Source organism: Amphibalanus amphitrite, unplaced genomic scaffold (genome assembly GCF_019059575.1).
Source record: "Amphibalanus amphitrite isolate SeventyFive unplaced genomic scaffold, NRLGWU_Aamphi_draft 000290F_arrow, whole genome shotgun sequence".
In the NCBI taxonomy this organism is placed as follows: Eukaryota; Metazoa; Arthropoda; class Thecostraca; order Balanomorpha; family Balanidae; genus Amphibalanus; species Amphibalanus amphitrite.
Window position 1 is genome coordinate 105,126 of NW_024881785.1, and position 15,782 is coordinate 120,907.

The window sequence follows — 15,782 nt, forward strand, 5'->3', positions numbered from 1 at the left end:
ACTGTTATAAGTTAACGGCAGATACCTAGCATGAAGTATCCATACTTTACCTTGAACACAAGGGAAAATTAATAAAAGTTTCAATGAAAATTTTTGTAATGCAATGTCAGCCACATGCCGCTATCAAACAGACCCGTGAAGATAAGTCAGCGTTCGACTTTCATGAGATAAATTTTGCCTTTAATTTGCTCGTATATCTCATATGAATATATGCCAGATGTGTTCACATTCTAGCAAAAGTTGAGCCAGCTATCTGTGATCACAAAGACCACGTCAAATATTCCCAAATTTAAAGCTCTCCATCTCTTAAATTTAAGCAAAACACAAAACTCGCGTTCTACAAAATTAAGATTTAGAAGTGCATCCTCGAAGTCATCGCCAGATTTATAGCAAACAGGTAGAGGAGATAATATGTGAATCAAATGCCACCACTGCCCGTCGAATGCTGCATATTGCACCAACAATCGCCCCGTAGAGAACGGTCGGAACACGAGTTCGGGCCGTTCATCGATTGCCTGCGCGTCGGCGGGAACTTCTCAGAATCGCCGCGAACTCCGTCACCTTTATCGAGATTGGCCAACTTAAATATCCTACAGCTGGTGATACCACTCCAAAACCATCTCACATTTCACAAAGGGCAACGTGTCGAACGCCGAGCTAACAGCACTTCAACTTGTCACCGCTACAGGCCGCTACAGGCCGCCCGATCGCCGCTCGCTGCGATCAGGCGTCCCTTGCACTCACTCACCTTTCTGCATCTCAGTCCGGACGTCGTCAGCGGCCGACTCCCAGGTCAGGTCTCTGTCTCTCATCTCCAGGCTCATTGTCATCGCCCCGCGACCACCACACACTGTCCGGGGTTGTGCGCGGTCGGCGCGCGCCGACCGTCGGGCGCTGCTGCTGCCGCCGCCGCCGCCGCCGCCGCCGCCGCCGCTCGCGCCGCGTCCGCTCTCGCCGCCAGCCGGGCTGACACTATTCGTCACACCTTGCCGCGCGCGCGCCGCGTCCGCCGCCGGCCGCCGGCCGCTCACGAAAATAGCCGCAAGCCCGGCCAAGATTCGTCACCGCCGCTGCTCGCCGGTCCAGGGTCCAGGGCGGCCACGCAGGCGGACTCGACTGAGGCGGCGGCGGCGGCGGCGGTCGGCCGCACCCGCCCCCGCCGCCGCCGATGGCCCCGGGCGCGGCCGGCGGCGGTGGCGCGCCGCGGGGGGCGGCCGGGGCCGGACGGAGGCCGCAGCTGGCCACAGCGGGCAGACGCCGCCGCGAGGGACCGGCCAGCAGCGGCACGGTCCGCGACGCTACTCTATATAACTCCATAGAATACTCCACTATCAATTGCCCAGGATTTGGCGAGCGTGACCAAGTGGTTATTCAGCGCTGCGCTACCCTGCCATCGGCCACGACCGCCCTTTCTCTTTCGGTCGCCAAATTATCCCCCGGTAATTTGATTTAGGGCTGCTCCAGTTACCGAGTTTCTGGACGTCAGGGACAATACGTTTTTTCCTCGGCTGTCCCCGTTCCGTCCCCTACCGCAAGCGTGCCGTCTGGTAACCGACATGTGGACCTAATTATGGACAGCGCGGTCCGCGTCGTCCACCCCTGTCGCCCTGTCCCCATCCCCGCGACCCTCCCTCCCGCGGCGCGCGAGCGGCGACGTGCCCGGCGCGCGCCGACAGACTTTCCGTTTCGCGCCAGAAACGGGCAATGATTAACTTTCGATTTCGGGCGCGTCGGCTCCATCCCAGCCCGTCGGCGCGGGGGCGGCGCAAACACCCGCTGCAGGATGTGCTGGCCGACGGCGTCTGCAAGAAGGCGCGACGGTGGCGGTCGGGTCAGCGCCGCCACGCTCGCCTCGAAGAAGGGGTGCTTTGTTGTTGAAAACAGGACCGAGGCGCGTCGCCGTCCGATAGGGTCGCCGATGAGATGGGGCCAAATTGATGGGGCTGGCCAGGGAAATGTCGAAGCCTGTAATTAGGTTTTTCACCGTGAAATAATGCTAACCGCGTCGGCCCGTGTCTTTTTGTCCTTGGCCGTACGCCAGCCGGTGGCCGCGCTATATATTTCTTGGTGATAAAAAATGGCCTGTTTGGAGTGGCTGCTCCGGTCGGAGGATGGTCGGCCGACGGCAGAGTGCGGGGAGAGGGTGGAGGGGCGCGCCTCTGGCCCTCTGCCGTCCGGCGGGCCCCTGCGTGTCGGCTCTGAGGGCGCGCGGCGCCATTAATCACCCGATCATCGACTGGGTATCGTGGTGTGAGGCGGGCCCGGCTCCTCCGCGGCCGTGACTCAGAGATCAGCCGCTCGTTAATGCAGCGGGCGCTACCCGGGCCCGGTGCCGGGCTCTTCATTGATCATTGTTCTGAATTCATCTGCATCCAATGGACGTAGAAATCGGAAGTCGCCTGTAAGTATTCGTGCCCCCATGGACCAAGGTTCAAGTAGACGACCAACATCCTTGTTCCAAGTGCTGAAGCTGAGTAATTTATTGGACAGAGGCACAACAATCCACCTTCAGCTGGGACGTACAGGTCAGAGGAAATTAATTTTCAGAAGTACAATCAAATGCTTCAGAAGAGCACACACAACTCTCGAGCTTCGACACGGCTCCTCCCCAGCCCAAGAAAAGTCGTAACCACGTCCATGTCACTCTGGTTGCTCTAGCGCTCGTGCTGTCCTTCATCCAACGCCACCGTCACCACCACGGTCACCATCACAATCACCACCAATGTCACCGTCACCACCAATGTCACCATCACCATCATTGTCACCGCCCGTGCCGTTGGGCGCGCGCGCTGTTGTGCAACATGGTCACAGCGGTGGTTGGCTCGGTTAATGAGCGGGCGGTACCATTAATGCACGCGGCGTCCCTGCGGCGCGGCGCTGCGCCGTCACGGCAGATAATGGCTGGCCGCGCGTCACTGGCGCTTGGACGGGTCACAGCGGGCCAGCCTACTCGACGGACACAGAGACGGGCGGTGACAGTGTGTTAGGGCGCCCTCCTCCCCCTACATAGGGCGCCCTCCTCTCGACAGGGAGAGGGGCGGTGACAGTGTGTTAGGGCGCCCTCCTCCCCCTACATAGGGCGCCCTCCTCTCGACAGGGAGAGGGGCGGTGACAGTGTGTTAGGGCGCCCTCCTCCCCCTACATAGGGCGACCTGCTCTCGATAGGGCGGTGACAGTGTGTTAGGGCGCCCTCTTCTACCACAGAGAGAGCGGTGATGACAGTGTGTTAGGGCGCCCTCCTCCCCTTCATAGGGCGCCTTCCTCCCCGGGAGAGAGACGGGCGGTGACAGTGTGTCAGGGCGCCCTCCTCCCCTACATAGGGCACCCTCCTCTCGACAGGGAGCTAGGCGGTGACAGTGTTTTAGGGCGTCCTCCTCCCCCTGACATTATGATGGGGCTGCCCTCAGCGCCACGACATAGGGCCGCCCCTCTGAGTCACCAGAATCACCAGGGTCAAGTGGTCACTCAGGTCAGGCCATAAGGTTAGCTGACAGAGCGCCGAAGCGTCGAAGCCTCGATGGAAGTTGAAGCCTTGAACTCTTTTGAATGGCAAATCGCTGGGGGTAGTGAGGTCGAAAATAACGACGAGTTGAATCTCGCGAGTTGGCCAGGTGGAAAGACAATCAGTTTCACAGGGCACGGAGTCTAAAAGTAGGACGTCAGGAGACGCAAGCTACGTCGCAAATAGATTGCAAGAGAATGAACAATGTTGAAAATTACGCTTCAATGACCATTGGAGTTTGATCAAAGTTCACCCATGTAGAAAATATGTTTTGGGAAGACACAGCTATGGCGAAAAGAGTGCTATGAATAGGACGGCGGTAAACAAACTTTGAATTCCTCACACATACCGTTACATAGAATGACAAAGATTAAATATTAAGGAATTAGAAAGCAGGCAGAGTCTGCATTTTCCCATTGGTTTCCCAGCCGCCCAGACTGCTCGGGTGTCCGTGCCGACCTCGGCCGCGGTTCCTCACTGCGCCACGCCCGGGGCTCCGTCATGAGACTGCCGCCGGGCACTGCCCCGCCGGACGGAGGACGGACCGGGCAATGTCACCGGGCGACCGGGGACGCGTCTGCAGCCTGATTGGTCATACCGGCCTGCAGGTAACGATGCCATAAATCTGTGCCTCTACGGCTGCACAGTCCGCCGATGTCACCGTGTCATTTTCCGCTTAATCCAGCCCTCCGCCGCCCGGCAGCCACACATAAACGCGAATAGCGTCGCTCGGTCTCCGTGGCGAGCGCTCGCCCCGAGACGGTCCCACGATTAAATCCACAATCGGGTGGATAATTATTCAGTGAGCCGCCGTGGCAGCGGGGACATGGGTGACCGAGGAGAGAGAGAGGGAGAGAGAGAGAGAGAGAGAGAGAGAGGGGGGGAGAGAGAGGGAGAGAGGGGGGAGTATAATGGTTCATCACTGGTTTTATGGAGTTATATGCCCAAATGCAACATGGGTTGACTTAACGTGCAGTCGGGTTACTTAACCCAGATACGATGGATCTCATCTAACCCAGATTGATCTAAAATGGAAATGAGCTTGGAACCCCTCGATGGCCAACACGTTCCTCAAGCCGTAAAGCTGTTAGCACTAAAACTGAAATGTTCGCACGCCATTCCAGCTGCGTGCGATCTGAAGCTGAGATATCTGAAACTACTCGAACATTCTGTCCCTCAGATACGCATCACGAATCTACACCAACTAGCAACCACGCTTTCAACGTTTCGAGAAATCCGAAGTTCGCTCGTTTGAGTGTTCAGCGATATACCCTCTGATAGGCCTGTTCAGCCGGCCCTTACGGACACCTCACCTCACACTCAGCCCAGCAGGGTCGCACCAGACGGCAATCGCCGGCCGTTTTAGGGGAACCGGGGGGGGGGGGAGGTCGCGACAGCGCGCAGTGGCTCTCTGATCATTAGGGAAACGAGTTGGTTCGCCCGACAGGTGACACCTAACGAGACGCGGCACGGCACGGCCACGCCGCCGCCTTAACAGGCAAATGACTGCTCATTGACGGTGATATATGTCGACTGACACCGCGCGGTGATCGCCCCTGATCACGGGTGACCGTCTGGTGATCACTGGTGATCGGTGGGGACGGGCAGGTGTCACACACCCCTTCCCCTGCTCGGAGGGAGGGGGAGGGACGTCACGTGTGGGGGTGCGACCCCGACACCAAATTGAATCGGCGGTTGTCGCTTGGCGAAATGATGGCCTCGCGTGAACCGGCGTCACGGGCCTAACTTTGGGGTCATTTGGGAGCTGTGACACGGACTGGGTCGGGTCGAATTAGACTCGAATGATGGTCATTGATCATCCGCGCCAATTTTTGACTGGAAGTTGGTCGAACTACGAACAATATGTAGACGACCTGTAGCGTTCAGCCAATGCAAAAGTTCAGTCAAAATCCTCCAGCTTGATTTGGCTTTATGGGTCGCTAGAGAGAACCTGTGACGCCGGACGAAACAATCTAGCATCGCCCGCACGGTGCAGTCATGTCTCCCGAGTCACGCGCCGTGTCTCACGACCTCACGTGTCCGCTGCGGACGCCAGCTGCGGGCTGCCTCCGCGGCGGCGCGACACTCGTCTGATGAGGCATTGTTTCCGCCGCCGCCGCCTCCCCCGCCCGTCAGTCCCCCCCCCCCCCCCCCCCAGTACCTCCCTCGCCACAGTCCGTGCAGTGCACTACCTGGAGTAACAATTACCTGGCGGGGACGCCGAGCGCCGTATGACACCGCCGGCCGGCCGGACCGCTGCTGATTTACTCCCAGCCATTACGGCAAGCTGCGGCTGGCACCCCCTGCCGTCAGCGGCCTCTTTCAACCGCCGGCCGCCGCGCTGCAGTGTCATCCAGTGCAGGGCACGTGCAACGCTCCGAGCGCGGCCGCGCGACGAGTGCGACCGACGTGATAGGTACATTGGTGGGGATGCTATGTAAACGAATCAATATGCACAAACCTAAGTATTGCAAGACCGGGGAGAAAAGTTGATGAAAGTCTGGTACTAAGAATGCAATGTAAAATAACCTACACGAACTCTATAAAATGCCTATGTAAGTTATAATCGAAGCTATACTCAATGAACCAATCTCACGCGAGCTGACCGAATCGTGATCTACAATAGTTTTATGGGTGAGAGGCCATGCTACTGATGCTTTCATAAATGTACATAATTAATCAAATAAAGTTTGCACTTGCAGCAACTTGTGATTACTTTTCACCGCCCGTGCAGTCGAAGCCCAGCAGGGAACGGGCGGAGGTCGGGCTGGGGAAGGGTCTGCCACTCCCGTCCGACCAGGTGCCATGGACGGTCGACAGGCAGGGATGTATGATGAAACCACGGGAGAATGCCGATCCTTATCACCATTGCGACATGGGGTCTCATACCGCCGAACTGCTCTTCAGAGGAGGTTGGTGAGTGCTGCCGCTCTGGGCACTGGTCCAGTCCCGCGTTGCCCTGTGTGTCCACGGGGCTGGAGTTGGATTCACGACCACCATAGACCAGCGTCGATCAGCGTCGTTGGCTTCCTCGACTGCGTCGCCGGACTGGGAACTTCATGTCTCTGGTCCGGAATAGTCCAGCGATAGCTCGGCGGCTTCAGCGAACATGTAGTGACACGGGCGACGAGCCACCGTCCGTCAGTAGAGCCGCACTCGCCGCCCCCGCCCCCGCCCCCGGCCGCCGCCGAGAGTGGGTCCATAAGCGGCGGCGTCGGCGCAGTGCCGGTCCACCCACCTCCAGTGTCCGCGCAGATTGGTCATTACGATACTGGCATCGCCAGATGACATCAGGGCATTGTTCAATACAGCCGATTCATGGCCCAGATGCAGGCAGCCACTTAGGGTGCATGCAGAGTCGCCGGCGCGCGCGCCATTGTGGCATCAAGTGGCACGTGGTCGTGTCGTGGCTCTCGGCGGCCGGGCTGACCGCTGCCGTCCTCAGCCGTCACCCTCTGAGCAGAGGTCACCGCCGCGCCGCCGCGACTGTCCCGCGCCTCCCGAGCATGACTGGCCGTTCACGATCCGCTGGCCGCCGCGCGACGCCGCGCCCTTTGCATACCAATCTGCACCTCGGCCTCTGGTGACCGGGCACCTCCGTTCCCGCCCCCGTCACCCTCTCCCTCCGCTTCACACCCTGTGTTTCGGCCGCGCCGGGGCACGTGACCTATTTACGTCGGATGGTCCCCGAGTCACCCCGTCTGTCCTCCCCCCCCCCAAACAGTCGCACCTCGGCCGGCTCCTGCGGGGGGGGGAGGACGCTCGCCTTTCGCGGGCGGCGGCCGGAGGCGTAAGCGAGGCGCGCGCGGTCGGCGGCAGAGGATCAAAGGCGCCGCTCGGGTTATTGGGGCCGCGCGGTCACCGCTGCCGCCCTCTGTCGACCGGCGAGCGCGTGCGCCGCCAGACGACACCCACTGCGACCGGGCGGCCGACACCGGCGTCCCGGCGACCGCCCGCGCCGCGGCCTGACCTCTGACCCCACAGCAGCGGTAGGGCGACCGGCAGCGACCCCTGAGGGCCTCCGCGACCCGGGCGCGCGGACCTCCCAGCCACACAGGTCAGCACCGCCGGCCTGTGGCGCATACCGACCAAATCGTCACCGCTGTAACCCGACACAGCAGAGCGGGCGCAGGCACGCCGGGAGCGTGCCCTACTGTCGGCGACACCAACAGGACATGTCGACACGTGAGGGCGCCCCTGTCCTGTCAAACTCATCACGACCAGCTGCGTCCGCGCTGACGTCCCGCCCTCCCGCTCACTTCCTCCGGCCGACTTCCTGTGTTTCGTCGCGAGCGACGAGACACGTCGTTCCGTCCCCTCAGACAGTCCAGATTGCGCTCTCGCGTCGGGGCTCACCCACTCGCTCCAGAAACCCTGAGGTCAGTCACAGACCTCGAGATATCCGAGCACTTTGATCATCCAGGATCGGTATGATGCCCTCGGTGCCTGCGGCGGTGCCTGGGGGCGGTGGCGGGGTGTCCCTGTGCTGCCCGCTGTGATCAGAGCGCCCCCAGTTTCTTATCTCTGCAGCGGAGGTAGCCGGGGCCCGTGTCACGGCCTTCACTCGGCCAGTGATGGGTGATGGACAGGTCCGGGCCGGCTGTCCGGTCGGGGGTACACGGCCGGACAGCGGCTATCACAGCCACCCACCGCTAACGCCGCCCGTCACAGGCACAACTGCACCGAGACGGCGCCTGGACTGAAATCTGAATCACCACAGTCTATCTAATTAGTATCTATGTCTCGCTTTAGACGTGGAAATTTTATGGTGGAAATTTAACAATTTTTCTCAATCCCGAAATAACTGTGCATGGCTTGCATGGTGTATTTATTCATTGGGTCCCTATCGCTTAATATCGTGGTGAAACACGGTCTAGGTCGATGGAGTCAATGTCGATTTAGTTTGATGCAAGGTCTTGTCGAGTAGGTATGCAATTGCATTATTTGACGTTGAACTCCCAAATTGTCACTTTCAATTGTTTACCAGAGTCTTCATATGGACAAAGAAATGCAAAAGACTGCCTACGAAATCCCCCACAACAAAGGAGATATTTGAATCGTCCGTTTCTCTGCGGGAGGTAAAAATATTATGCACCACGTTCACGGTTCAAAGATAAAAGCCTTTAAACAAAATATTTTGCAGTATGATATGCGCGCTTGTTTAACAACTTTCTAAATAAGACCCATTCAGTGTTCACACAAGGACCCGACCCATCCCGCGCCTCCCACCGAGCGGCTGGGTGTCGCCAGGTGTTTGAGGACCCGTCTGAGCCTCGGAGGCCGGTCGGCGGACCTCCCTGCAGCGCTCCTCTCTGCAGCAACCCCGTGCGGAGTGCGGCCTGCAGTACCGCAGCGGCCATCTGGCCCTCGGGCCGCCTCTGTGTCAACGATAACACCCGGCGGCGCCCTGTCGATCCGGTCATCAGACCGGCCGACTGCTTTTTCATCTGGCCCGATCAATCATCGGGCCGTGTAGCGTTACGGTGCGGGTATTTCGGTCGCCGCGCCGCCGCCGCCGCCGCCGCCGCCGCCGCCGGTCGGGCGTCACTCTCGACCCCTGCCGGACACCTGGACGGCGCGGCGGCAGATCTGGCGCAGCCGCGACACTGCCGGCGCGCCGTGCGTCGTGTTCGCGTCGATCGGCGGCCGACGCGGCGCCACACGCGCGCTGTAAATGTCACCGCTCGACAGGAGACCGGTGCGCGGCTGGTGAGTTGGCCCGCGTGTCCGTCCGCCGGGCCGCAGCGCGTGTCTGCACTGAGATACACACAGCCCTAGAACACAGCAGCAGCCTTGCCAGACCGCCAAACCGCCGCGCAGCGCCGTCACCCACCGGACGACTCCACAAAAAGTCCGCCGACACTGCCTGGGTGACAGTTGTGGCGCGCGGCGGCAAATTGGCGGCGCGTTGACTGTCGACAGACCGTTTAGCGGCGGTGACGGGGCGTGGCCGGGCGGGGGCGGGGGCGGGGGCGGCGTGCCCAGGTGTCACCGTGTCGCCCGGGCTGTCAGCGGTGGCGACAGTGGCAGTCAACGGTGTAACAGATGGGAGAGGAGACAGACAGCGTCTCTAAACATCGGAGACACATTAGCAGGGTGCGATTACGCCGGATGTGTAAATTAACACCGGTAATTAGACAAAGTCTGCAGTCACCTGCCCGAGAGCTACGCAGCGATGAGCAGACTGATCATTACTGAAAAGAATTGATGTTACAGTATTGCTGCATGATTTGTGACTTGTTTTGGCTTGGATTATAAAGTAGGTGTGCATGTAAAAATACAAGTTCAAAGCGGCGCTGGATGTTTCATTGAAAGTTTGCTGGAATTTGCAAGCCACAAGTTCAAACTGTTTTACTTTATCTGAACTTATATAGAAGCTGTTCAAAAATAGGCAATCGCAAGTGATCAATTATGCCTATTTTCATGAGTGCCGCTACAGACGATTTAAGCCTGAAGATGATGAAATGAAATAATTTTCACCTAGGTAAATCTTATCTCTCGAGCGTTACACTTCCCAATTTGGAAAACGGTTCAATCCAGCTCGGCCTCAGAAACAATGCTCCGCCCGGTGTGGACTATCACCTCCGAGCCCGACGTCAGATGGGACCCCGACGGACTGCTGTTGGGGACGCGCGGCCTCTTCACAACACCCTCCTAATCGGACAGTGGGGGCCGTAAAACCGCGTGTTTTGTCGCCTCCTGTCCAGCGTTACACCTGGGTCTTTTTGTCGCTCGGAGCGCACTTTGTCTTTTACTGCGGCGCCCCGGCGTTACGTCGGTCGACATAAAGCCGGCCAATGTCCGGCACCGGGACGAATCAAAAGACTTCAATTAGGTGAGTACGGTGGATCTGGGCAGGGGCGAAGGTCGGCAGAGGCCGTAAACGCGGCCGGAAGGGCGCGGGCCGCGCGCCCGGCCGCGCCGCCCTCCGCCGCTCATGGGGAGCTGTTATGGTGCGGCCGCCCTGCTACCGACCCGCAGCCACCGTAAAATCTTTTCACCGCCCCGATCTAAAAGACGTAAAGGCCGATGCTAAAATGCCAGATTGTCACCCATAAAAGAGTGTCTGGCTGCGGCGGCGGCCGGCCGGCCCTGATGAGATGGTCCATCAGTCCCGGCGGGACCGGCCGCCCAGCAGGAAGGGCGTCAGCGGCCGGCGAGCCGCTCCCATCAGCTCATCACTGCGCCAGATTCGTGCCGATAAACCGTACCGGCGCTCGGTAAAAGGCAGCGCCGGCGCCCGACGGGAAGCTGACCAAATCCTCACCGACGGCGCCTCCATATTTGGCGTCGATCAGCGGCTCGGGTCTGGGAAAGGTCCGGCCGCCGGTGCATGTGGCGTGCCGGCGCGGCGGCCGGCCGGGCGCCCATTGGCCGGCTGACGGAGTCGCGCGACAGCAGATCCTGGAGGAGGCGGCCATCGCGGCCCGACGGCGTGCCGCGCGCCGTAATGAACCACACTAAATACAGCCAGATCTACGTCAGCCACAGAAGCAGCCACCAAAGCCGGCCGGCTGTCGGCCTCATCCGGCATCTGACGCAGCCACCACCGGCCGGCAGATCAGGCGGCCGGTGGAGTTCGCGGAACGGCCTCCCGTGCGCGGCACATGGGCCTCCCGGCGGACCGGTCACCCGCCGACTCCAGTCACTGCGCCCTGTCGCAGCGGCGGCACTCGATACAGTCGCGCCGATCGCGCCCCCACCTTAACTGAGCGTGATGAGCCGTTTAGCCGGCGACCGGCTGGTGCTATTGTGCTCGCGGGTCCCCGTGGCGGTCCGTGGCGGTGCCGCTCGGACCGCCTCGGTGACAGAGTGGGATCGCTGCCCCCCGCTGGCGCAATAACGGCGACACAATGCTCGGGCCGGCCGCCCGGTGTCGACCGATCGGCCCGACAATGAGGTGACGCGCGGTCAGGTGTCGGCCCGCCGCCGCCGCCGCCGCCGCCGCCGCCGCCAACCGGGCTGTTTGCTGCCGAGTCGCACCAGCCCCAGTCGAGAGAGCAGTGACACGCTGAGGACACTGGAGGGACGCCCCACCACTGGAGAGATGCCTGGAGAGCACTCTGCGGCATTCCTTCGGCGCACCCTGGCGACGCGTCGCCACTGTCGTCCCGTCGCCGCCGCTCCTGGGGCGTCTAATGTCCGCCAATTACTTGACATGCCGCCGGCGACGACGTCACGACTCTGCGACGACGGGAGGAGACGCGACGGAGGCGGTGGAGACGCTGCGACGCTGCAGGAGGTAATGAGACTGCCCGCGGCGGGCCGGGCGACGGACGGCGACGCCGGGGTCAAGGTCACCGGGCGCGAGGTCAGGGGTCACACGGGACACGGGTCGACAGGTGCAGACACTAGACAGAGCCCGCCGCTGCAGCGTTCGACGCCGGGGTTTTATTTGCAGGTTTGGGGATAATTGGGCACTGCTGAAGATGCAGCGTCTGGTTGCAGTGGATTGCACGATGTTGCACCAAAATAGAATGTTTGCATATTTACATTTGTTGAGTATGTTTCCATACGTATAACAATGAATGCGTACTTCGCATTCCTTTAGAAGAACTCTCCATTTACTTCTAATTTTTGCCGCTCTAGCTTCTTATCAAGTGAGTAGGAAGCGCGTTTAAAAGCTGTCTGGTCAAGTGTTCGAAATTCTTCAAGCATGGCACACTGTTCAAAAGACACTCTTGAAAGCTCATCCGTAATCAAGGGTTCTGAAATCGGTGGTTGCAATTCCATTTTACATTATTTTTGTTGGCTTTACTCTCCTTCAATAGTTTCCAGCAAGACAACCGATGCATGCCCAACAAATGATCCTAACGTTAACTGGCCGCATATTTGTTACATCATCCCATTAGAGGCAGGGACCAGGTGACCCTCTCCTCCCTCTCTCCCAAGCGGGCCGCCGCTGGTCACCCCAGGTCGCCGCGGGCGGCACGCCGCTCCTCTCTCCGACGGCCGAGGGCTGGCCGTTTTTGTGCTCTCCTATGACGGCGCGCGGCCGGGCCACTTCAAAGTCATTACCTGTCGGCCGCGGCAGGCGGCGATTTGTGACGCAGGCCCTCCGCTTTCCATAATTCGGCTTTTTAGAGCGGCTGGGGGCGCTGTTGACTTACGGCGAGCTGGCAGTGACCAGCGGCCAGCGACCAGCGGCGTGCGCCGCTCAGTCTCGGCCGCTCATGAATTTATGAAATAATGGGTGTTGGCGCGGTGCGCGCGGCCCTCGGGTCAGTGCGACAGCGACCCCCGCCGTGACCCGGCGGCCGGCGGCGGCCCCCCGCCGCTACCCTCTGCCCAGACAATGTGTTGTGTTTTTGTAAGCGGCGGGCGCTAGCTACACCGGTGCCGACGCGGTGACAGCGTCGTCGGACGATTGTTTACGCGTGCGGCGGGTGAGTGTGTCCCGCCGGTCCCCGACGCGGGCTGCTGTCGTGTGTCTCTGCGGTCGGCCCGACCCCGGGGTGCGACCCGTGCCGGCCTCTACTTACCGACCCACGGCTCGAACCACCAGGCGCCAGCAGCCGCTGCGACACTCACCTGGAAAAAGAGGCGCAACATCGTCAAACCGAGAACAAAGCACCGCTCAAACAGCCAGCAAACGACAATTGGCCGCGGCCACCGGCGAAACCAATCACGGCCATTTGCTGTATCACGGTTGCGTCGACTGGCGCCTCTCGGGCCAGCTCTCTGCCGTCGTCACAGTCTGCAAGAGGGCTGTGTGAGTGCACGCGCCGCGCCGGTGGCGCACAAAACCGTCCTCGTGTTTGTTGACAGAGGCTGGGGTGTCAACAGATGTGCTTCTGCTTGTCCGAGCACTGAGCTCAGTAGCAGCGACACAGGAGGCCAATCGGTAGGACCTCACAGGCAGCACGCGACTCGACAGACCAGCGCCAGTACTGCGGAGAGGACGGGCGACCTGCGCTGACAGCTCCCCGCTGTGGCTCAGAACAATTACCAATCATTTGGAGTCGTAACGGCGGCCGGTGGCGTTCCAAGCAGCCGGGTCTGCAGCGCCGTCCAGCGACTTCGAATGGCCACCGGCGCTGGAGGCCATCCCGGATTCCTTTGACAATATTAATTAGAGGGTGGAGCCGGCTAAAGGGTCTGAGGTTATGAATTATTAAACTCAAGTGTCCTCCCAAGTCGACTACAAGGGTTTGTTAGGCCCGAGGGCGGCATCCATTTTTATCGTAATGGCAGGGAGAGGACACGCTGAGGTAAATAAAATTAATTAGAGGCCAGAGTTGAGAGAACAAAGGAGCTCAGGTAAGGGGTGAGGAGAGGTCGCTGAGAGTGAGCGCCGTCGGCGTGGGATAATTCGGGGAGCGCCGTCTCCGCGAGCGCACCTCTCCGCGCACATTTACGGCATAGTTGGACGAGCGAGCGGCCGCTACTGGGTCCTCCTCTGCGCCAAATCACGGCAGTAAGGACCGACCTGCTCCGGCTAACCACGCATTTAATCGCGGCGTCATTTGGGGCGGCCCACGTAATGAGAACCATAAACGGCCGGACAGGGCCGGCCTCGGGGCCAGACACGGTCTCATCTGGCTGAAACAGGTTCACCTGAGAAGGATCGGGTGGTCAGACCGCGGAACAGGGTGACGTATATCTGCTGCGGTTAAATGTGTAACTTGCAGAAAATGTTTTGTATCAAACAAAGGAATTAGACATAAAAAAAAGGAAATGCAAAATTTGCACCACCACTATTGAGTACAAAACCTTGGCATCCAAACTAATTTGCACTATTACCTAAAAGTAGCTCGAGCACTGATCTCCGATCCCGCTCCCCTTTAGAGACAGCGTCGCCAAATCGTGCACGAGCCCAGACCATTCTTCCTCAAACTTGCATCATATGGTCACTGATCGCCCACAGTCTCGCCCCTGTCCCGTTCTGGACCCTGTCCCAGCCTCACCCTGTCCCGTATACTGGACCCTTGCTATATATACTATATAGCATACATGCTGATGCCTAATCCTATCGGCAGCCCCACCCTGTCCCGTGCTGGACACCCGCGCCACCGATCGGGGTCGGCGGGCGCCGGCGGCAGTGCGGGGTGCGCGCACAGCTCGTTTGGGAGCAGTCCGGCCCCAGATCAGCCGATCGCGGACCGATAGCTCGGCCACGAGCCGGCCCACTTCGACAGATACCTGCGGGACTGCCCGCGGCGGTGGCGAATGGCAGGGCGGGGCCGCGCCGACTCCGAAACTGATGGATGACAGGGGCTGGTAGGCATTTCGGGAGGTGTTCGTAATATTTTGGAGGCGTTTTCCATCGTTTGTGTCATAGTGACGACATTTTATGATGTGGATGGAATGGTTCTAGTTTGAAATGGAATATTTTTTTGTAAGTAACACGTATAGAGACAAGTGAATCCAGTAGGTCCATCATTTTTTCCTTTGGCGGCTGACAGGTGGGGACAGGACACGGCAGTGACGGACAGCGACCCGGTGACGCCCCCTCCCCGCCCCCTCCCCCCGCAGTCATCCGTCCGTGGCAGTGGAACTGGAGCGATGCATATCCTGACTGACTGTGGCTGACAAACCCAGCATTAGCCTAATGACACCGGCGTGGAGCGCCTCGATTAATTACTGTTTACGATTGGCAGTAAAATAACTGAATCGAGCGGTATGCGGCGCGGCGGTGGGGGCGGCTGCCAACGACAGCTTCCTGATCCTCCGATGATCTGGTGCCCGCATTTCGTCAGCCAGCTCACAGCTGACTGGTGGCGCAGTTCGCAGCTCACAGTCCAACTCGCAGCCCAACCCACAGCTCAATTCACAAACCGATTCACGGTCTTCAACAACATAGTTAGTTCGTCTCACCATTCGGTCTGCCCTGCTTTTAAACGAACGCACACCTTTGTTTGAGATACTCCGGGTCTAAATTGGGCACTTATAAATTGCATGCACGGTATATTGACTAGGCGTGCCTGGAGACTGAAGTGGTCACTGGTCAGTGGAGCTAGTGAAGCAGTAGCTGGACATTTCGTCTGACTTGCTGTGTAGCATCCAGTCCAGTGCCGAATGGATACCGGATGTGACGTGTTCCAAGTTGAGTCTGGCTTTCGGTTTCTTAAAAACACGTGCAGCTTTGAGGCCAAGGCCATGTCGCAATCGTTTGACACGGACATGGAGGACTGCAGGCATGTGTCTCGCAAGCTGCGTTCTTGGCAGAAATGTTACGGTCTCAGTTACGTTCGAAAACCCGTCAACCAGACATCCTCCCATGCAACTTGTCTGACAATGGTGGAGCCCACGCCTATCGACATTTATGAAATATAATTTA

At 59.4% G+C, this 15,782-nt stretch overlaps 1 protein-coding gene across 3 annotated transcripts in view; it reads right to left on the reverse strand.

Annotated features, from left to right (window-relative positions):
* The window catches only part of LOC122387590 (zinc finger protein basonuclin-1-like), a 161,014-nt gene that overhangs the window by 28,625 nt on the left and 116,607 nt on the right, over window positions 1-15,782 (reverse strand). The window contains exon 1 of one of the 3 annotated variants that reach the window (XM_043377935.1): window positions 749-1,101. The exons of the other annotated variants lie outside the window; for them this stretch is intronic. Within the exon in view, the coding sequence (XP_043233870.1) occupies window positions 749-830 (82 nt within the window). The 5' untranslated portion in view covers window positions 831-1,101. Of the gene's footprint in view, window positions 1-748; window positions 1,102-15,782 lie in introns of those variants that run through there. 3 annotated transcript variants of the gene reach the window in all.